The sequence below is a fragment of the Bacillus rossius genome, chromosome 15 (genome assembly GCF_032445375.1).
Source record: "Bacillus rossius redtenbacheri isolate Brsri chromosome 15, Brsri_v3, whole genome shotgun sequence".
Classification (NCBI taxonomy): Eukaryota; Metazoa; Arthropoda; class Insecta; order Phasmatodea; family Bacillidae; genus Bacillus; species Bacillus rossius.
In genome coordinates this window covers 45798570-45822396 of record NC_086342.1, presented here as the reverse complement: position 1 = coordinate 45822396, position 23827 = coordinate 45798570, and the positions used below count along the sequence as shown (strand labels likewise).

Below are 23827 nucleotides of genomic sequence, written 5' to 3'. Positions count from 1 at the left end.
ACGTGGATGCCAGGCCATCAAGGATCACTAGAGACGAGCTGGATGTGTTGAAATTTACTGAGTGGTTATCAACACACGACCCTTTCCCGGAAGGAGAATGCATTATGTCAATAGGCACCGAAGTGGTAGGGGACGATACGATAAACTGTCACGAGGCATACGAAATTGGGCTGGAGGGCATTAGACAAATAATTGGCAGCAATTTCAAAGATCTGAAATTTCAAAGGAAAATGCGAGTGACTCCATTGAAAAGTTTCAACTCCAAAGTCACGATCCATAAACAGGAAAGTCAATCCTGACACAATCTTCAGGAGAATATCTCTTTTCAAAAAGTTCAATTCCGATCTCAAAACATACTTTGAATTCGAATTGGCACCCTACCCTCTACATATTTGATGAATCAGGCATGAGGAAAATTCGAAAATTTGTGTTATATGACTTATAAAGCCCCTTGAGAGATGAAGATGAGGAAAATCATGATTTGTATGACCCAGTCTATGTCATTGATGGAGGTTTTCTTTTGCACAGTTTTTTGGCAGATAAGGGAGCAGTATTTCAAAATATTAGATAGGTAGGTATATGGAATATGTGAAAAAACACTACAACAAAAAAGGCACTGCCATAGTCTTCGATGGTTACCCTGAAAATGTCAATGAAACCAGCACCAAATCAGCAGAGCGCCTTCGTCGGAAATCAACTTCCGCTGCATCCACTGTACAATTCAATGAAAGTATGATAGCTACAATGCCAAAAGACAAGCTTCTATCTAATGACAGCAACAAACGGCGCCTCATATCAATGCTTCAAATCGTCTAAAACTTGAAAAAGAGTGCGAGAGTTTGCAGTGAAGATAGCCAAAGAAGATGCAGACAGAGACATTGTCCTAGCCGCTTTGGAACTTGCTGAAGAACATCGATATGTAGCAATAGTGGGAGAGGATACGGACCTCCTAACACTGCTTACTGCATTGGCACCAACTACAACCACGGTTGTGCTCATGAAACCAGGGACGGGGGCAAACGATAGCACCCATTACTCACCCTCCAAGTTCAAGTTTTCAGATACTGCAAAAAAAAATATTCTTTTCTTGCACGCCTTCAGTGGATGTGACACAACCTCAGCATTTTTCAGACGGAAAAATGAAATTTTTCAAGACCCTGGAAAAAAGCAAGGAACTGCAAGACGCCGTGTCGACAAAGATCAGATTGCAGCCGTGGGGGAACAATTTCTCGAGGCTGTTTATGGAGACAAGGTTTCCCTGTTCGCCAAAACAGTGGCAAAAAGCAACATGAACCTGGCTTCCTTGCCCCCACAAAGGCAGCAGCTCGAGAGCATAGCTTTAGGGCCTACCATCAGGTCCAAAAGTGGCTTGGTGTCGATAAAGATGCACTCAACTGGGGATGGAAAAACAGCAAAGTTGGATTGGTCCCCATCACTACTGAGAAAGAGGCAGCCCCACTGAATGTACTCAAGACAATATACTGTCAATGTGAAAAAGGATGCAAGGGATCCGGCTGTAGCTGCCGTAAAATGGGTCTTAACTGCTCCTACATTTGTGTAGCTTGCAAGGGGCAGTCATGTGCTGAAGCACCAAATGTAGACACAGCTAAAGTCACTGACTCAGAGCACGATTCTGCAGCTGATGTATTGTCAGGTAAGTCTATTGCTCCTGGTAATATTGTTTTAATTTGTACAGTTATTTCCACCACAATAGGTATCAATGTTGTTCACTTATTCAAATTACCATTCATTTACTGTTGCTGATATATCATTCTACTTCTTATTCAGATGCTGAAATCATGGACCCCGACCAAATGAATGACGGTGACGAAACAAGCGACATTGAACACGACCTACTATCCTGTGCCTGCACTGAACAGCAGCCATCTACTTCCAGGCTAGTCGATCCCCAGATATTCACATCTCAAGATCACCAACCATCGACATCTCAAGATCACCAACCATCGACATCTCAAGATCACCAACCATCGACATCTCAAGATCACCAACCATCGACATCTAAACGTAGAAGATTATCTTTGCTTGTTTGAATTTTGAGAATGCACATATTTCTTCGCAACTGTAAATATAGTTATTTATTTTTTTGGTCAATCACAAGCCTCATTCATTCCTTTCTATAACCCATTTGGCAGTATGTATAGGATTAGAAAGGTGGGCGGGGGGGGGGGGGATGGTGCACAACAACTTAATAACTGGGATTTCAGATTATCGAGCATATCTCATGTTTGTAACGCCCCTCGTGCCCTTGATTTTTAGTGTTATAACACCTCTTAAAAGTCCTAGGAAACAGCTGAGCAACAAGCTACAAAATTCACATAAAATTCGAACATCACCAGAGGTGGCAAGAGGCGGGGAACAAAACAATTTAGAAACTCCCTACAAACAATCCATTTGGGAGTCAGTGGATCGGTAGAAATATACATATAGGTACTCAATTAAATAAAAACAACAAAATAAGTCATGTGATCTATAGGCTTCCTGGTTTATTGATATTAATATTCTTTTATGTAGTGCATAATCTTTCTTTAATTAGATTTTACCAGAAAATATCAAGGCAGATTAACCATTGATCAACAAATTAGCATTTTAACATCTTAGCAATCATTAATGAAGAAAACATGAACACAATTTATAGTGTTAGCGAGTCCGGACCGCGAATCTAGCGAAAATTTAACAAGGTTCTAGCCATAGTGAAATGTTTACAAAAATAGTTAGAATATATTGCCTTGGTTTTGAACCTTATGCAAAAAAAATTACAATATCCCCATGTCCAATAAGGGTTAATTCTTCTTGAGTCATAATTACTGAAGATATAACTTTACATAGTTCACAAAAACTTCTCCCGTGTACACTGGCACACCAAGATTAATGAAATTTTGTCGTTCAGAACTCACGACCAGGTAAAATTCGGCGGGAAGAGCAGAATAAATTTTTTTGGGGTTCACTGAATTGACTTTCAATCACGACCATTTGTGGAGGGGTGACTCTCGGATGACGGGGGTGTTTCTTCAATCGGTAGTTATCTCTTGCACCCTGCCTGCAACAAGGTCCAATATCACCAGAGATTAGGCCAAGTAGCAGACAGACCATCAATCAGGCAAAAGCCCGCTAAAAGGGAGCGAATTGGGGGAAATATTGAATGCAAAAGACTCACCGAAGCAGGGTGATGACAGATGATTCCATTCATGTTGCGCGATCGCCAGTTAGGACGCGCATCGCGGAGATGTCGCGGAAGCACAAAGAAAAGAATTTAAAATAATTATACTAAAACGTAGCTATTCGGGTTGACTGACTAACTAACAGAAGACAAAGAAAAGTTTTAGGGAAAAATTCCCTCGGCCAAGATGATTACATCCTATAGCTCAGAAGAAGGCAGATCTGCACGCGATTTATTATTCAAGAAGCAGATCGACAGAGACGCCGATGTAGTCAGCCCAACAGCCCGCGCATTAATCCATCATGGCGGCTAGATCGTCTAAAAAAAAGGATGCTGGGACCCGGTAGTACGAAAAGGGGGGGGGGGGGAGATATGGCTCAGCGCCGAAAGGAGCCGAAGACGTCCGAGGCAAGGTAAAACGAAGGTCTGTTGCTTGGTAAAAACCTCTATAGCCGTCGAGCGCCGCGCGCTCTATGGAGGCGCAGTTGAACTAAGTTTAACTTCGACTCGCAAATCTCGCGCTAGGTGACTTGCAACCAGCATGGGGCTTAAGGGTGCTCTCTGGCGGCCAAAGAAAAGAGAGAGGGAGAGACTTAAGGACACGGCCACTGTGCGCCGAAAACCAGGGAAAGAGAACTAAGATAAAAAAAAGGTTTGATATGAGAGTACAGAAGTCTGACAAAAATTAAATAAGAATAAAAATGCAAAAAATTTAAAAATGAAAATTTGAGCCTAAAAATTAAAATCTGTGCCAATCATACCAATAAACGGCACATGTTGAGCCAAACGGATTTTCGCAGTTAAGGTGTCTGTTCAACTTAGAATGTAATGCTATACAACTTTTAACTGTGTGTTTTGTTGATCTGAGTGGTGGTTTAGATCATTTCTGACGGTAAACAGGCGAGAAATTAAAATATTTACAAATATAAAACATTTATAATATTAAAATATTGATTGCGGCCAAACCACTAAACCGATTTTGACGTTTGTGGTCTTATTCGACGAAAATTAATATACACTTTAATTATGCTTACTGCTAAGTTTAACCTAAGATGCATCGTTTTCGAGTTACGTGTGAAAAACACAATACAGTCCGATAATTTCACAGTTTTTACCACCCCCCTCCTTAAGCTCACCAACTGTGAGGGCGAAAACTCAGGATACTCAATTTGGATGCCAACCAAAGGGTTTAAGATGATTTCCAGCTTTCCAACAATTTTTTCCACGTCAGAGGTTTCCAGGGTCTAATTTCACTGGGCTAAACCGCATAGCCACGAGGCCATACTTGAAAATTTGTAGTTTCAGATGTTATAATACAGTTATAAAAATTTTGTTCACGGTAGGGGAATAATATTATTTCGTTTTTATAACAATTGTATAACAAATACACATCCCAAATACACCAAACTTATTTATAATGTGTTACAATATTTTTTAAAACATTGTGCATAAGATCCCGGGTGTAATTTGAATTTTTATGTGTAACTGTAAAACACCATTGTTGGTTCAAAACGTATTTGAATATTCAACATTACTTTTAAATAACCTTACAGATTGTGCTGAAAATCGGTGGACAATTGTTAAATTACATAATATTAATAATTCAAACGACGAAAATATGATTGTAAAGTCAAATTGATGGTTGTTCCAATTGAGTGTAAGAGAGATGCCACGCATGCGTACAATGAGCATGAAGAGAGATGCCACGCATGCGCTACAATGAGCAAACAGGAACATCCGTAGTGGGACACTTTTTCGTGCGTGCAGCCGGCGTTCACCGATTTATTAGACGTCACGTCAAAAATTCGATATTCTAAAAGTATTTGGAATTTCTTATCTCCGCCGGTTTGAATGAAAAGAGGAAGTGAAAGAGCATATAATAAAAGTAATTTCAAATTTTTAGCATTTTTTTTCGCAAATACCGCTACTCTACATATTTACCCACCTTTACTATCGGTTGGAAATTGTGCCAGTTAAATATGTCAGTGCAATAGAAGTCTTAATTTTTTTTCTTTCTAATTGTACCATTCATAAGAATTTTAGGGTGGTTGTGGTTTAATATTGTGACAGTAGAAGGTGGTACGTTTTGTTACAGCTACGTTACAATTTCATGATGTATTAAATTTGCTTTAAACAAATTTGTTTGTGTTTATTTTGGTCTTGGTAGTTTATAACGCTGCTGTTTGGATTGATTCAATTTAGTTTAGCTGACTGTTTTCCACATGATATCATTCTGATCCTGTTGTCACATCTTTGTTTTTACTTGATCCTGTGGTTCTCCAGAGATCCTTTAGATCAGGAGGCTTTTTTCAAAAAAGATTGGTGTATGTCAGTCTCTTACGGCAGGGGCCAAGATTTATACCCTAATTATTTTTCCATTTCAGGTGAATATTCTATATTCTACAGTCACTTGAAATTGAAAACCAATTAGGGGAGAAAATATCATGGCCCCAGTCGCAAATGTAGCAATCAATCAAAACATAACTGACATTAACATTATTTCCCTGGTCTTCATTGCCCTCCCTACTACATATCAAGTTTTTATAAGTATCCCATTTTAATTTCAAAATGCCATTTTTGTAATTAAATTTTTCGTTTTGTAGAACAACTACACTAGAAAATAGTATTTTACCGGCTTTTCATGGCCCTCCCTATTATAAAGATTTTCTTGGTATAATTTGTTATTTTTGGAACACTTTGTTAGGGGATAGTTGAGGAATGTTAATAGTTTCTGGAAACATACTTTTCGTGCTATTTTAGGGATAGTTAAGGAAAAAAGAACATTATTAGTTTACATACACCATTTTTGTAATTTTAACGGAATTTATTGGATGTTGTGGCTTTATAGAATGGATGGTTTCATAATTCCTACTAGTTTGGAACAAAATTAAAATTTTATATCTTGCATTACAATAGCTCTGCTTTAATGCTGCCGAAACCATTTATTGTTTACCTGCGATAAATAGAATTATACCTATGTTTTCTATATACTAGAGACATTCCTGAATTAACCCTGTGTGGAACGTTTCTTAATTCCTACTGGTTTGTGAAAAAATAAGTTAACAGCTTACATATTCACAAAATCGCTGACATTGTTTGTGTTTACCCGGGGGGGGGGGGGGGGTATTTTTTTTTGAGAATATTTTGTCAATGTAGGTAGTGTTGTAATAATGAAATTCGATTAAATAAAGATTGTATTGCTGTGTTAAGGAATTTTTGATGATTGTATTTCATGTTTGTTTTATTAGAAAAAGTATTTTTATTACGAAATGTTTGTTTTATTAGAAAAAGTATTTGTATTACGAAATGTTTGTTTTGTTAACATTGCGTTTAAAGTACGTACTATTTTGAGTCACAGTGTAACAATCAAGTCTAATGGGAGCCTAAAATTAGAATTGAATCGTTAACATCATTCATTTTCTGTGAGGAGTATGTGCTGTGTGCTGTGCACTGAAGTAGCTGATACATTGAATTTTGCAGACTTTCTGGGAATTCTTTGATTACAGCCATCGTATATTGTGTGTTCATTATGGCTGCTGTTTCATTTGTTCAAGTTTATCCCAGGATTCCGAAAACTTGATCCTGATGGCATGATCCTGTAGTACATGATGCTTGCTGTTTTAGTTCAGTACGTCGGAAGATCCTTTACATAAAAGAAATTTGCGAAAAAAGAATAATGATCGTTGGTTGGAAAAAGAATCCCTTTTATTCGACTTACGATCATAATTAATTATTTGTGGATGTTTCTAGTACTTGAAAAACATCTTCCGTTTTTATTTACTTTTCGATTCACAAAGTCGCGATATCCGATGCTGGTATACCTAGTAATGTAAGATATAAACTATTATTTTTCACATACTAATAGGATTTAAGAAACCCTTTCTTTGGGGTAAATTTAGGGACATGTGTAGTGTTTGAAAAGCGTGGCGTGTTATGGCGCGGTGTAGGTGGGGAAATAATGCTTCTTTAATGGAACAAATAACTGAAGCCCTTCCAATTTTAAATTCGGAGCAAAAAATAATTTTTGATACAATAATTCAAAAAGTTGCCAGTGGCCAAGGAGGTTTGTTATTTTTGGATGCTCCAGGAGACCAGGGTATGAAAAAATACTGATTTTTTTAAATTAAAATACGATTTTTTGATTAAAAAATAAAAAAATGGTAATTGTGTAATATACAGTACATTTTCATGACTGTTTTCATGTCTTGACTTTGCTCTACAGTATAATTAATAACAGATTAATTCATTTTGTAAAGACAACTAGTCTAATTTTCTTTCTTTGAAATAACCACATTTTACATTGCATAATGTTTTAAGGAAACATTAATGATGTCACTTTATGAAAATTTTTAGTACAGTAACATAGTTAACATAAGTAAAAAAAAGTTGTCTTATAGAAAATAACTACATCATTGAAAATATATCATATTTAAATGTAACTTTGTCACTTCTGTCATCCCTTATAGTCCAATTGTTCTAAATAAAGTAATTTAAACCAAAACCACAATTTCCTTTTTTTCTTCTCAGAATTGCACACATACGAGAGACACTGGCAAAACCTATCATAAATTTATTACTAGCCCAAATCCGGAAAGATAAGGAGTTGCTGCTGCAGTAGCTTCCTCTGGAATAGCTGCACTGCAAATAGCTCATTAAAGTATTTATACGTATGTGTCTTATTTGTAAAATAATTAGCCTAAATAATTAAAAATGCTACCCAAAGACACTATTCCTTGTGGACGAAGTCGCGGGCATAGCTAGTAATTTTATACATGCAGAATAATTACATTTTCTGTACTGAATGTGCTACTGATCCAACACTGCTGTTTGTGGTGCAGAAGGCCATGGATTGAGCATGTAGCAATAAGTTAGATCCAGCTGAAGTTATTTTACCTAAGTTATTTCCTATAGCAACACCTGCCAAAAACCAAAGAAAACCAGAAGATATGACTACAGCTGATATAAAAAAACTTCATTTTTAATCAGACCAATTTTTTTTCTTAAGTAATTCTAGTTTTGATTTTCCTTAAAAATAGAGAGTTTTAAGTAATAATTACAAGCGGATAACTACTTTTCATGTATTTTAAGTTAGTTTTTCTAGTTGATTTTGAAGTTGACAAAACTTACATGACTTGAAATTTTGTGAAGTATGTGTGTGTAGTAAAAGAAACCTTTAAATATTTTGTAATGTTAATTAAATTATTGTTATATACTATCCATGGTGGTGAAAGCTTATATCCACTACAGGAATGATATTAATTCATTACAGAGAATGTTTTGGTAATCTGTGAATAACATTCATAGACTATTTGTGTGGCTCAGGATTACAGACATAAAGATAGAGACTTTAGGTATTTCCAATTTTAAATGTAGCTTACTTAACCAGGGTGGCCAGCCAACCGGGAAATCGGGAAATACGGGAAATAGCCAGGATTTCTTAAAAAAACCAGGAATACCTGGAATCAACCAGGAATTTTTATTAGAACCGGGAATTTTTTTTATGAAGTAACGATCACAATAACATACGGCTGTTAAATGAGCACGTTCACCACCCGTCGAAGCACGACAGTGTGCTCGTGTGCTATATTTTGTGAAAGTTAATTTGTTCATATTGCATTTAAAAACTTTTGTAGTACGTAAGAAACCGTTAACAATTCAGACTTCCATACTTATTATGTTTCTGTATTCAAAAGCAACAGCATTTTGGCTGAAAATGTTGTTGTAGGATGGTAGTAATTTCTCGCACGGCATGTTGGTAGCACTAGTTTTGTATGTATATTTGTTTTTACTTTGCACTCATGTTGTTGCGTCACGGTATCACGGATACTTTTCTCGAGTTTTTTTTTAAAAGTTTAGTTGTGCGGGACGTTGTTTTGAATCTTTTAATCTAACATGTAATTGGCGCAGACTATCAAATTGTCAACGAGTTCGGTCACCACATACAATGACAAATGTACGGAAGAGTTTGAATGGGTGGAGAAAGATCCAAAGTGCGGGACGAACGCTATTTGCAATTTCTGTAATGTTAAAATCTATATCGGTAGCATGGATGGGAAGAAAAGCATTAGCCAGCCACGCAAGAGGGGCAAAACACGTGCGTTTGGTGTCAAGTAATTTTTGTGACGTGAGATTATAAATTTTTTGTTGGTGGTAGGTTTTGTTTTAAGCAAGTTCATTGATTTAATTTTTAAGCCTATAGTTAAGTTGTATATTGTTTAACGGCAATAAAACATCATATTGTGTGTGCTTTGTGTAACAAAAATGCAAATTGTATGCAAATATTGATAAAAACCACCCTTGAAAGAACCTGGAAAAAACCAGGAATTTTATTATCCCAGAAGAGTGGCCACCCTGTTAACCTAACCAACATCCTTACATTTTTATATAAGTGAAGCTAAAAAAAATTATCAGAACAGTCTAGTGCTGAATATACAAATAAATTAAAACTTTAAACCCAAACAACAGTTACAAATTATTTGTAACAATAAGCTTACTCCATGCCAAACTTAAAAAAAAAAAAAATAAGTTTCCCTCGTAACCATTTTAGATTTCAATGAAACTTTTGGTGATTTCTGTCTAACAAAAAGAATTAGAAAAAATTTCTTTATATTTGGTTTGCCTAAATATTTTCAAGCTTTAACCTTTCAAGTTTTTAAAACCTAAAGCTTTTTTCAGTTTTATGATAATTTTACTAGCTGCCATTCCACGAAGAGTGGAACCATAGCATTACCTGTACTTATACATGCTGAATATGATAAAAGTACAAATTGATATAACTAATCACAAACATTTTTTATATCTTTCCCTAGGGTTTTGTTATGTTACAATGTTATGCGACATATCAACTGCATGAAACCTCTGCCACCATAATATATTAACAGCTGTAATGTCTACGCATTGGTTATCTGTGAACTTTGAGGTTATGTTTCAGTCAGCATGAATCAAGCAGATTAAATTTTATAAAATTTTTAGATACTGTTTTTTGATATAAAAATTTTGGTAACAGACGTGAAACATTTAATTTTGTAACGGACATGAAAACTGTTTATAAGCCAAAACTGGCCCAGTAAAAAATAAAACAAATCTTTAAACCATTGTTATGATTAGTACCTTGTTCTAGGCGTCCATAAGTTAAAGCTACTAGCCCGTTTGTTTCTGTTCAGAAAGCATTTATTTGAGAATACATGAATGTTAGTGTTGAAAATTATAATTTGTATTTCTAACAAGAGCATGAATAAGGATTTTAAGTTTTCAGGAATTTTGAGTCTCTCATTGTTTTTCTTATCTTGAATTGTGGTGTAACATTGGGTCAATCTCTTTTGTTCCAAAAATCACAGGCTAGTGTTGTAGCCATCCATACCTTTCTCAGCAGAAATTTTCAAGTCACTATTTTATTTTTACATTTAGACAGCAAGCACCATCTAATTATTCATTTCTTCTCTTATTTCAAGTATTGGAACAACTAAAAATGTTTACTGATGGCAGAGTCTAGGAGAGGTAACAGAAAGATTAAAAAAGGTGGCCCTTATACCTTCAGAAAGATCATGATAGATAAAAGGAAACCACAGAAGAAAAGAAGACAGAGGCCACATACTAAATGTGATTCTCCGATTTCTAAGTTTGGATCTTGCAAATGACCACAAACTCGTGAGAAAGCAGTGAAGAAGGTGATTTCAGCATTGCCATCAAGTCCACGAAAGCATTTGGCAGAAGTTCAAGAGCTTGCAAGAAGTACCTTTAACCCTAACGTATGCAAGATCTACCAATAAACTAAAAAACCACCAGTGATTCAGAATGAAGATGTATGTTCTTTAGTGACAGAGTTTTACAGTTCTGATGAAATAAGTCTCCAAGCTTCTGGAAGGAGAGTATTAGTTCCTATATGTCACGTGCTTGTCACTTTCTATTTTAAAGTACAAAGATGTTAGGAGCCTCACAGATGACTAATAATTCTGAGGACATCCAAGATCACTGCAGTTTATCTTCAAGAATCATAATGATACCAATAGTGTATTAACTAAATAGTGACACTGGAAAACATGTGGCAGTAAAAACACGGGGTTTCTGAAGAGGAGGTTCTAGTAATGTTTAGGAAATCATATGATGAGGGCCAAAAAAATACACTGTGGATACTTGGGATGAAAAATACATTGCTTTAGAACAAATAAAGAAAACTTTACCTGCTCCTAACGTAACATCACATGGAGGCCATCTAATTTATTACTTCAAAACCCAGTGCTTTAGTTATAATACAGTGAACTTAAACCTTAAAAAAACATGATAAAGTTATGTGTCCGTTACCAACCATATTAATACATTTCATGTATCTGTACTTTTTTTGTTTTAAAAGTTACAAGAAAGATCTAAAGTAGTGTACATAATCCTCAAATTTAAAATACAATAATGTGATTATTCTATAATTTTAATGATAGTAAATATGTCTGTCACATCCGTTACTTTGTAATGGCTGCAAGGTTAAATATTGCTTAATGTTTTGGTGAAATAGGTACATTTATTCTTATAACTAAAAAAAATAATGGAAATATTATTATTTTTTATTTTTAATTTATTTAAAGTGTGTGTACATATATACATACATAGTAATATCTTTAATATAGAAACTAAAAGTGGGATATGAATGGGATAAGAATTTATGGCAAAAAAAATTAAGAGCTACTGTGCAGGTAATAATGAAGTACGTATAACTATCATATTGTTAGCTATGTTCACATAACTGTTTTAAATTCTACATATGTATCATACTAATAGAGAATCAAACACAATACTAGAAAGGATAGTACCAGAAGGTTTAAAGGTAAATTAAATAAGGCTTTTTGTTAGTTTTATAGGGAAGTTATTTGAATCAGTTAAAAAGATGTCAGAAATAAGATCTCATGGCTAATAGTTAAAAAAAAATTCAGGAATTCCCTTTCATTAGTAGCCACGTAGCAACTTGACTAACTATACTAAGGTCAGATTTCAATGGCTTATCACATCTATCCGTTAACTGTTCATCATTTACATTACGTGTCTGAAAAATTTGTCTATAATGACATTATGGTTGTTAAAACTCATGCCCAAACAATTCAATCATGACTGAATTTTCCCGAGGATTGGATAATAATACATTACGTATGGGAACACGACAAAAATAGCAAGCATTATTGATACAAATGTCTTGAGAGAAAGACACGGATTGTTGGCATGATTGGGAAAATATTTTTACTGGTGAATTGAAGACTTTTGTAAATTGCTTTGCTAGCTGCATGGCATTGACAGAAGCAAGTGATATATGTAGAGGTGATGGCATTGTAATTCCAGCTTAACACTCAAATTCATGTGATCTTGAAACAAATACAAGATATTTCAAACATTATTGTAGAGTAACAGCAATTCAAAAATACAATATTTTCATTAAAATAAGGGGTCAAAAAACTCTAGACCTAACATTACTTAAAATATAAAAGATTCATAACTGGAGGCAAGCTATGATTTTTAAATCATAGATTTCTTTTTTTAATGCAATTTTTTGGATGTAGGTAATTGTGTTTTCACGCTTGCATTCCAAGGAGAATATTTTCATTCTGTGAAGTCTTATCTCCTTTCTTGCCAGACCTTACAGAGATAATTATGTTCTAAACTACGTATTAGCAGAATGTGACTAATAAGTATAAAAATTCTATTGAAAAATGTATATATTTTTTCTTTTCCAAAAATGCTTGGATCCGTGTATGTTCCTTATCGAACACTATATCAAAATTCATGCTTATTACTTTTAAAATATCAAATTTCTCATTTTTTAAAATTTTACTATGGAGCTATTTCTGTATTGAAATGCAGTTATGTCAAAATTTTAAGTCAATCAATAGACTACTTTTCAAGTTTTGCAAGCACAATCATATGGAGGCCAAATTTATATACATAAATGTATGTCCTAAAGGGTAAAATTGTTCGTAAGAAGCAGTGTATTCAAATAAATTAATGTTTCAATAAATGTCCATTTCCAAAAGAAATTCTATGGTAATAGTAAATTTTTCAAACAGTGTCAGTTTTGTATTCTTTACAAGCCTATGTATTGTATGCACATTAACTTGTTAGGCTTGATCCTCTTCTTTTGTTTTAGCTATTTTGAAGGATGCCGACCTGTCTACGATAACTGCTAAAAAAATTCGGCAGCAGCTTGAAAAGAAACTGGATGTGGATCTCTTGAGCAGGTATTTATTTCTTTTAAATAATTTTATGTTTTGTATTTTAAAATAAATAAAAAAGGGGGTTGTCTTCGAAGTCGGTTTACGGACGATAATTTTACGTAATGGGAACTACACATAACTTAGAAACACACAAGTTAGAACAGTCATAACTTAGAAACCTCGAAAAAATCCACGTAACTTAGAACTATCATAAGTTAGAATGATCATAACTAGGGCCAATGAAAAATGGTAAATAAAAAAGGCCCATTTCGGTGAATAAAAAGAGTTATTTCGGTGCCAAATTTCGGTGAAAAAAAAAAATTGTTTAGTTAGAAAAAATAACTATTTCGTCATTATAATTTTATACACATGTATATGTTTGATGGAATAATTGTTTTATTTGGTCGAAATTTATCAAAAACAATGTTTTGAAGTACATTCACATCTAAAATTTAGCACGCTGTATTTGTAATTAAAATTCTCAAGATTACATACAAAAAAATCGGAAACTGATCATAAACGTTAGTGGCTCAAGTCCATTTTGACTACCTATCTCTGAAAATCAGCTATTATATGTTTCCTGCAAACTAGTCCCCACCAAAACACTGTACTTATTCAACAGTACAGAGTATTGTTTGTTTTTTTGTTTACTTTTTCACCGCCTCAACTGCGTGTGCGGTATTTGTTCATGTATATGTTGGCACTCTTGGCCGGCATTTATTTTCGTGCATTGCCGTGACAACTACGAAAATAAATAGTTGCCTCGGCTAGGACGCCCAAATACAACAATTAACATTTTGAAAGTTATGATTTGATTGGTTAATATGGAAGTGACGCTATTTTTCTGGACTGCGTTTGGCCGATTCAGAGAAAGGAACAAAGATTGAGTTAAGGCCTATCGACGATTGCGTCACCAGACGCATTTGCGGTCGGCAAAATAATGTCATTTTTGCCGTTTTATGGCCTTCTACGTCTCGTAGGAACGTGTGCGACGACGGAGACTGAGTAGGCGTACGTCTGGATGTAATAATTTTCATTCGTGAAATATATGGTTCTAGAGTAACTTGACGCTTAGTTCCAGAACCCGATGCTTTGTTCACCTTGTGCGATGCTCGAAATTTACAGTGTTTTCACACGTGTATTTTATTTTCCAGTCGACTTGCACATTACAGAACTTGCACATCATGATGCCTTTTTCTTTACTGATTACGTAAAATCCTTCAGCTCTTTCGAAAACACAACTTTCGGCATTTTATACGTTTATCCAGTGACCACGGTAATATGACCAAAATGACACAAAAACTTTCAACGGAAAACGATCATAGATGCGGAAGAGAGACATATTGCATCCACTCGGAAATAAAGAACTTAAACTCGACAGACACGCACTCGTGAAAACAAAATCATAGAACATTTCGACACTCGTAACTACCAACGCCATCTGTGATTTGTCCACCAGTAGCTAAGTGATAATGTTTATTGCCACGCTCTACTCTATGGGTGCTAGAGAAAAACAAAAGCAAAGATGGCGTCTCACATATAACCTCTTGGAATAATAAATGTTTTGTGCAAGTTCCAGAATGATTCAACGTGATTTTTCGCGATAAAAAAGGTTAATTTCGCGCGAATATCGCGATTTCGTCATATTTCGTGAAAAACTACGGATTTCGCGCATCACAGCAAATTTCGTTAAAACGAAATGCAGTATATTAACGTCTTATCACTACCAAGTAAGGTTATTTGTATTACACATCATGTGCAAGTGATTTTTTTAAAATTTCGCGATTTCGTCATTAACGAAATTTGACTACCCCTAATCATAACTTAGAAACACACAAGTTAGAAACTCACAACTTAGAACTGTCATAACTTAGAAACACGTAACTTAGAAACACACAATGCAGAACCACACAACTTAAAAATGTCATAACTTAGAACTATCACAACTTAGAACAGGCATAACTTAGATTATATCTTGTGTGTTTCTAAGTTATGTGTTTCTAAGTTGTGTGTTTCCAAGTTGTGACAGCACCCCTTACGTGATAATGTCATAAAAAAACATTGATGAAAAATTGCACACTTTTATTTTCAAATATTATTTACAGTTTGTGCAAATTTAATTTAAATAATTTGTTTAAATATAATCACGAACAATTATAAAATAAACTGAAATCAAATCAATGTCAATAAATTGTTAATTTGAAATTTCGACATTGAACAAATAAATAAAAAAAATTAAATTGCTGCTTTTAAAAAGTCCGCCTTAATCTGTTTGATATTATAGATGTTCTCGCATGGTGGTTGGCCGGTTCTTGCACGCTTGGCTCAGGCGGATCGTGACAATTTTTCGTGCGTGCAGCCAGCGTTCATCGATTTATTAAGATGTTATCACGTCAAAATATCCTTAGTTACCAAGTAAAAGATTTGAAACCTTTTGGTAGTGTATTGTGATTGCAGATCCTTAAATGACCAAGTATTTTGATTAAATGTTTACAATGGTTCCAGTTTCTTGTTAAAGTTTGTAAGACAGTCTAATTGAATGGTTTGGATTTAACAATTGATGAATTTATGAAACTATAATAAGTCAGCCTTTACTGACTGTTTTCAAATTAACCTCATCAGTGATAATTGAAATCATTACTTTTTAATGTGTTTTATTTTGCACAATACTCCTAGCATGTCTCACCAGTTTTCATTTTCTATTGGTTGCCTTAACACCTGCAAGTTGTCATGCTTGATCAAGACTGAGTTTGTTTAAAAAAGATTGCCTCTCATATTTCAATAACCAGCTCAGAAACAAAAAATTGTTTTTATAGTCCACTGTGATTTAATACAATTTCTTAAACATATGATATTGCAGTTTGGTCCTGTTTGTCATGGGAAAAATCATAATGCGAAATAGGAAGTAAAAAAAAATGTAAACTCTCATAAAACAAGCCTGAATCAGCTGATGTCAAACAGATAAACCCAACAATGAACTTAAACAGGTATTGTGAATAAGACAACTACAACAGCACAGACAAGTTAAAATGTTTTAGTCTGTGCTGTTGTGTTGTTCATAATGCCTGGTTAAGTTAATTGTTGAGTTTATCTGTTTGACATAAGCTGATTTAGGGTTGTTTTCTGTGGGTTTGCATTTAATTGTTAATTTTTTTACTTCCTATTTTGCATTCATGATTTTTTCCATGAAAGTGCCAAACTGTTATGGCATATGACCAAGAAATTTTATCAAATCAAAATTCCCCAGTGCATAAATTATTTAAAGAACATACCCCCGCTGTGGGCTTGCAGTGCATACATTTTATAATAATGCATTGGGAGATTATAAAATATGCATAAAAGGTCTTTGTTATCAGTTGTGCATAATGATATGAATCCTATTTTATTAAAATTTAAAAAAAATATAGTTTTCTCCCAATAAAGTTGTTTATTTAGGTAATATATGTAGTGTCTACTGCAGACTCAGCATGAGTGGAGAACATTATTTTCTTTACACACTGTCAGTAACTAAACAATAATAGACCTTATCTCGTTGAAATAAATAAGTTGACATCTCGTCTTCATCCAAGTCATTTGAGACAATGAAGGGTGTTGCAGGCAGTAATTTACAGTCAGTCATTTTTGGGTTATGTGTATGAGATACTGTTTTGTCACATGTTTGTTACAGTTCAGGGGGCAGATGTGTTTTTATAAGAGCTGGTTGAGATAGGGAAGTTTGTTTCGGGGGGGGGGGGGGGGGGGTGGTCCAACTGGAAACGGGTTGGAATTGGGAGTTGTTTGAGGTTTGCAAATCGCAAAATTTTCCATAGAAATAATGTGCTGCTTATATTATATGGGCCTTAATGGAGTACTTAAATGTGTTCATGCGTGCATATGTTTATTAGATTATGGTTGAACGTCTGTCTTTGTTAGTGGATTTTAAAAAAGTTATCTTGTGTATGTTTCCAGGAAGAAAGAGTTTGACGAAATAGTGTTAGAATGCATGGAGGAGAAGGAAAAGAAGGGTAAGGACTCGAAGAAGAAAAAGAAGGAAGATGATGATGAAGAGGACGAGGATGCGGAGGAAGACGAGGAAGAGGAGGAGGTAGCGGAGGATGAAGACGAGGAGGAGGACGAGGTGGAAGAGGATGAGAAGCCAAAGGCAAAGAGGGGAAGCAGTTCCAAGAAGCCCGTGGCGAAGCGGTCGAAGAAAGGAAGCAGCGAGGAGTCCGAAGAAGGCTCAGAAGAGGTTAGTATCCTGTAGCTTCATTGCTGTGCGGGAAAGGTTATTATATTTGTATCACGAAAATAATATAGATATTTAAGGGCATTTATTTTGTGACATGGTTTCATCTTCAAACTCAACTGAAACACTCCAACTATGTTTTATTAATTTTCTGTGTTCCCAGGTATATCTCATAGGTAGGGACCCCAGAAAATGGTAAATAAAACTGGCTCATTTAGGTGTAAAAAAATTACAAAAGCGGTGCAAAAAAACCTGTGTAAAAATAAGCAAGCGGAGCAATTTTATGACTTTTCCACTTCGTAAAAACGTATGAAACGGGAAATTAATGATTTTATAAGCGTATGTTCCGGGAAAGTAAACCATTGTAAATATAGTACTTTCGGCGGGACCAAAATTAATTGGCGTATGACACGGGAAAATGTATAAAACGGGAACGTATCATCGAGCTTCTACTGTATATAATACATGCGAGTGTATGTTGGCAGGAGGGCAAAATACTGCAGCTTAATGCTTGATGCTTGTCATTCAACCAGTTGTGCAGCTCAAAGATGCTTTTCGCTTGTCTGCTAATGTTGAAACTGTTTTTTAGTTGAAATCAATATTTTTACATTACCAGAAATATTTACCATGGAATGTGCATAAATGTGGTTACATGCCTATTTATTGGGGAAAATGGCGTAGCACAAAAGTTCATGAGGGAAAAATGATGAAATTTGACAGGTATTTTAAATTGTTTAAGAAATTTCAAATTTTTTTGTGGGAAACCTTACGTTTGGCGCAAAATAGTGCTATTTTCATGAGTTATTTGTCACCGTTTCTGAAAACTATAGATGGACGAGTCTGCAAATTTTTGGGTCTTGCCAAGCCAAGTTCAGTAATAATACTGAGTCCACGTTTGATAATGTTTTAGTCGAGTCCTTAGAAATGATTCGAGTGATAATAGAAATTTTAGAGAGTAATTTTATGTCCCTGGTGTTGGATGTTAATGTACCATTAGTATCATACTTAAGTTCATATATATCTTCGAGTCTTTGAGTAAGCTATTAGTGTCATTTGATGATTGTAATAAATAGTTACCCAACATTTATAAAATTTAGCACGCTTGATTGTTAACAATAACCAAAATGTTTGAGAACTTAAAAATAATAAAATAATTATTATTTTTTACAATATTTCTTTAGATATGAATTATTAAACATGGTTACAAAATTTGAAAACAAATACTGGCATCATAAAAAATGTAATATTTTAACCTTTAGGCTCATTTAATGTGGTATGGCCCATTTATTACTAAGTGTGTGCATGATTTAACAGTAAGTATTTTTAGTTTATTGGTTGAATTTTATGGAAGTTTTATAGGTAGATGCATGTAAATGCTTAAGGATAGTTTCTGGAATTAAAACTGTTGCTGCAAATTTAAAAATTCTTTTAGTTTAATACATATGTTGAACGAAACAAATTTTGCAACTAAGGAAAAATTTTTTGACATGATATGGTCTTATAAATCGATAAATGCCAGCTGCACGCACGGATAAGCATGACTCATTGTCATGTTCACCTGAGCCGAGCGTGCAAGAACTGGCCAACCACGGTGCGAGAAAATCTTCTATAATATCAAACAGGTTAAGGCAAACTTTTTAACTAATTGTTCGTGATTTTATTCAAACAAATGATTTAAATTTAACTTGCAAAAAAATTGTAAATGATTTTTGAATATTAAAAAGTATGCAATTTTTCATCAATGTTTTCTTATGACGTTATCACGTAAAATTAGCGTTCGTAAACCGACTTTACAGACGACATCCCTTTTTTTTACTGACTTTTCGCCACTTTAATGTTTTAATACTGAAATATGGCGAGGCTCTTGCCTCGTGTTGAGTCTCGCACACCTTGGCTTGGGTCACGATGGATCGGAGCGGTGCACGGTGTGCGGGTGTGTGCCCAGAACGTGAGCGACGAGGAGTACAGCCCGAAGAAGGGCAAGGCGGTGGCGAAGAAGAGCAAGGCGGCGGGCAAGAAGAAGAAGAAGGGCAGTGACAGCGACAGCGACGAGGACTGGGCCCGGTCTCGCAACAGCAGGGGCGGGGGCGGCGGCGGCGGTGGAGGGGGGGCCTCCACCAAGAAGGCAGGCGTACGTATTCCTAGTTTTCCCTGCTAGGTGTTGTTAGTTTACTGCCACTACGTGATACTAGCTGACCCGTGCGAATATTTAGCACAGTATCGTGTTCAACATTAAAACGGGTTGTTAATTTATGGCGCCTCCTACTTATTAGTTAAATATATTTTCTTTATGAATGCCATGAACGATGAAAATATGCATTTTATAAAAACATTTTTGATAAATATTTTGAAAACATAATTTTAAACTCTTTTTCGTCAATAGCAGGAAACATAAGCATTAAAATTATGTTTGAATAATTAATGTTCATGAAGAATTAAGGGAGGAATATGGTGTTGTCACAAAATAACATATTTGAGAAATAATATATATAATGGTCGTGATCTTTTTGATGTAATACAATTAGTGTTTGGCCGATTCCTAAAATATACCGATTCAGATTCCATTTTCGATTCTTAAATTAAAGGGTCGATTCCGATTCCTTGATTTTTATCTGAAATTTTCAACAGAGTAATATACTAAGAAAAAAAAAAAGGTTGTTTATGATTTTAAAAATGTAATTGCATTGTTTTTCATTTTCTGTGCAGAAATTAACATTATATACAGCTTATATAATGTTAAAAAGTATGTTCATTACCATCAAGTTACGCTACCTTGAATTTCTAGCACAATTTGGCCTTCATAGTTAGACGAAACACATGTTCAAACACTGCCAATAATTAAAGATGTCTTATGACCTAAATTGTAAATAATATTATAACTTAACCAACTTTAGATACTTTACATTATCAACTGAATTAATTAATTGTAAAAAAAGAGGTTAGTACGGTTAGGTTAAGAATTTTATTTTCAAGCATAACTAAATAATGATCCAAATAAAATGACAATATAACCTCATTTATACATATTTCAAGGGACCAGGACGAAAAAAATAAAAAGAGGGAAATGTAAAAATAAAACTTTATTATCTCATTATGATGGAAATGACAAGAAACAAATATGCACCACACTAAAATAAAATATCAGAGATGCTTGCGTTTTAATATATTACCTAGAACTTAATTATCTCACTTGGTGAAGAGATTAAATCCATCCAGTCTTGCAGTTCTTCACAACCGTAAAGAGAAAATAAATTTTCGGTTCTTGAGTAAGAAAGTTTTGTGCATGTTTTAGCATCTCAAATTTTCCACATTTTATGGTGAGATTTTCTTACACAAAATATTTCAACTCTTGAAATCATCGCGTGTTAACATTTAATTTATTTCAGAAATTTACAGGAAACAATTCTGTTAAACTAACAAAACTACTTTGAAAAGATTGTTTATGTTTGGTAATACAAATTTACGAACGTTTCAGCAGCAATGTTTGGAAATTCAGATTAGCCAACTGCCTTTCCAAAATATATCTCACGTAAAACGAGCATCGCTGAACACGCACAAGAACGCCGATTTACAGCAATTTGGTTATGTTGCTTTTAAACTTATTTTAATATGGTCGCAGTAATCCACTGTGAATTTGGGTAAAATCTCATTAAAAAATTATTTTATTTTAATTCTTTAAAGTTTAAAGTGCAGATATGTGAAACATCTTAATTTTCACGTTCACGTCACCAAAGATTTTGTTCATGGCCGTATGGTTTACCATGGCAGGTAGCACAAAAAAAATTAGGTTGTTTACAATGGCAAATGTAGCTGCCATGATCAAATAGTTAACGTTTACATTAACGTAATTTTCTTTAAACATTTATGGTTTTGTCTAGTTATTTTTGAAGGTTTACTATTAAATGCAGTGCTGCTGCAACGTAATTTCCGAAAAATGCTTTCGTTTAAAGCGGGAAAATAGATACTGCATTTGTACTGTAGGGAAAATGGCGGTGCAAGTAAATAAATACGTTAATCACCATAATTCGTAAATCAGTTTGTATTATGTAGTTTAAAAATTATATTTTCATGCATTTTAATATTTTCTTACGTTGTGTAGGAGATGTATTTTGCAAACTTAAAACAATGCAGGAATCGGTCATGGTCGATTCCAAAACCATTGTATTCTGAATCCCACGATTATACTGGAATCGGTGGGACCGACCGATTCCGGAATCGGAATCGACCCATCACTAAATACAATCCATAGTGTAGTATTGACTTGGCTCTAAATAATAGTGTGTTTTTAGCATTTTATTTTGTGCGAAAAACTTAATGTACCAGCCATTTTACATTTTCAAGTGTAATGAATAGCCCTCCCACTTTCACAACTCTGTTCCTCTATATGACCTTACGTCAATTAACACGTGAATTGCATGCGTTAAATTGTATCTCAATCGCCTAGTTTTCTGTAAGGTGGTGTTAGTTTACTACCGCTATTGCTCATGGTCGTGATCTTTTTGATGTATTACAATCCACAGTGTAGTATTGACTTGGCTAAACAATAGTACCTTTTTTATCATTTAATTTGTGCGAAACACCTAGTGTACCGAGTGTAGTAAGAGACCAACCGGCAAAGCGGGCTGTGTCGTGCGCAGGGCAAGAGGGGCGGAGGGGGCAGCGGCTACACCAAGCCGCACGCGCTCAGCGCTGAGCTGGCGGCCATCGTGGGCCAGGACACCATGGCCCGCCACGAGGTGGTCAAGAAGATCTGGGCTGTCATCAAGGAGAAGAACCTCTACGTGAGTTGTTGACGTTTTTATATTTGTTTCATCTGCTGGGGGCAACTAATCTCGCCTTTGGCTCATGACATCTCTACCGCCATCTTCGAGTATGTCAGTATCATATTGAACTATGACATCTTGGAATATGATGTCATTTATGCCATCACTGTAGCCATCTTGTACTTGTAGCCTCCGAGAAAGAAAGAAAAAAACACTATGGCCACAGACCGGGAAAATTCAGGAAATTTGAAACAAGTTGGGGACAACCAGGGAAAGTCTGTTTTTTTTTTTTTTTTATGGATCAGGAAATTTTTTTGAGATGAGCTTGTTTCAGCATTGAACGTTCACTGCTGAGCTTGTCATTTGTGTGATTATAAATACAGTGTTTATCGCATAATGGTCGCACGCGTGTAATTGTCGCAACCATATTTTAGGCTGTCAAAATTGGGATAAAAAAACTTCTCGCGTAAACGTCGCATGATGTTTTTGGTCCTGCTAGTAGATTCCGAGCGCTTTGTGTAGGTTTCTTTTCCGTATAAAACTATGTATTTTAAAGTAGAAATCTAATATTTATTCGGTCATTACCACTTAATAAATTAACGGAAAAATACTATGTTGTTTGACGTGTAAATTTTCTTATAAAGACGTTTTTAAACGTTATTTCCTTTATCTGATCGTCTGCGTCGCCGCAGGGTAGGTATAATCTAAAATTTAATTGCGGTCATTACCACTTATTTATTTAATTAATGGAAGTACAAAGTTGTCTGACGTGTAAATTTTCTTTTAAAGACGTTTTTAAATGGTATTTCCTTTATCTGATTGTCTGTGTTACCGCGGTGTACCGCTTATAAAAATTTAGCCAGCGCATCATTCATGTTTGGTTATGTTGCTTCCCGTATAGAGCGCACGCACGTAGTCCAATATCGATATCTCGCTGATTGGATGCAACGCGCGCTCTCTGTCAGGTGCAATGTTAACTACATTTGATAGCTCGCATTCTTTCGTGGCAAGTGTGTACTACGACACGTTAGTTCACGTCAGATTCAAGTGGTTCGCGTTAGAGTTTTGGTTTTTCTATTTAAAGTTGAAGAAAGGTTTTTGTTTAAGGAATTATTAATATAGATTGTTTAGCGTGCTATTGTATACTCCACCTTTTTTTTAAATAACCGTACTTTCCATGAACGGGTTTTGTTTTTATGAATAACTTTACCTAACAAAAAATTTTTTTCCCGCATAATCGTCGCACTCCTACTTTTCAAACTTGATTTTAGAATAAAATGTGCGACGATTATACGAGAAAACACGGTATCCTTTTTTTATTATTTTTAATGGGACTTCATTATTAAAATCACGAACAATAGATGTTTTGTACATACAGGTAATGGGTTTTTCTTCTCGCTACTGTCTCGCTGAACAGTAATGGAAAAAAGCAGCGTTCACAATTCAAAAAACATAACATTTGTCATTTCAA

The 23827-nt window shown here is 34.9% G+C and overlaps 1 protein-coding gene across 1 annotated transcript in view; it reads left to right on the top strand.

Annotated features, from left to right (window-relative positions):
- The window catches only part of LOC134539567 (uncharacterized protein DDB_G0286299), a 40673-nt gene that overhangs the window by 4195 nt on the left and 12651 nt on the right, over positions 1–23827 (top strand). The window contains exons 2-5 of the mRNA XM_063381719.1: positions 13302–13392; positions 17317–17596; positions 19539–19724; positions 22231–22374. Of these exons, the coding sequence (XP_063237789.1) occupies positions 13302–13392; positions 17317–17596; positions 19539–19724; positions 22231–22374 (701 nt within the window). The remainder of the gene's footprint in view (positions 1–13301; positions 13393–17316; positions 17597–19538; positions 19725–22230; positions 22375–23827) is intronic.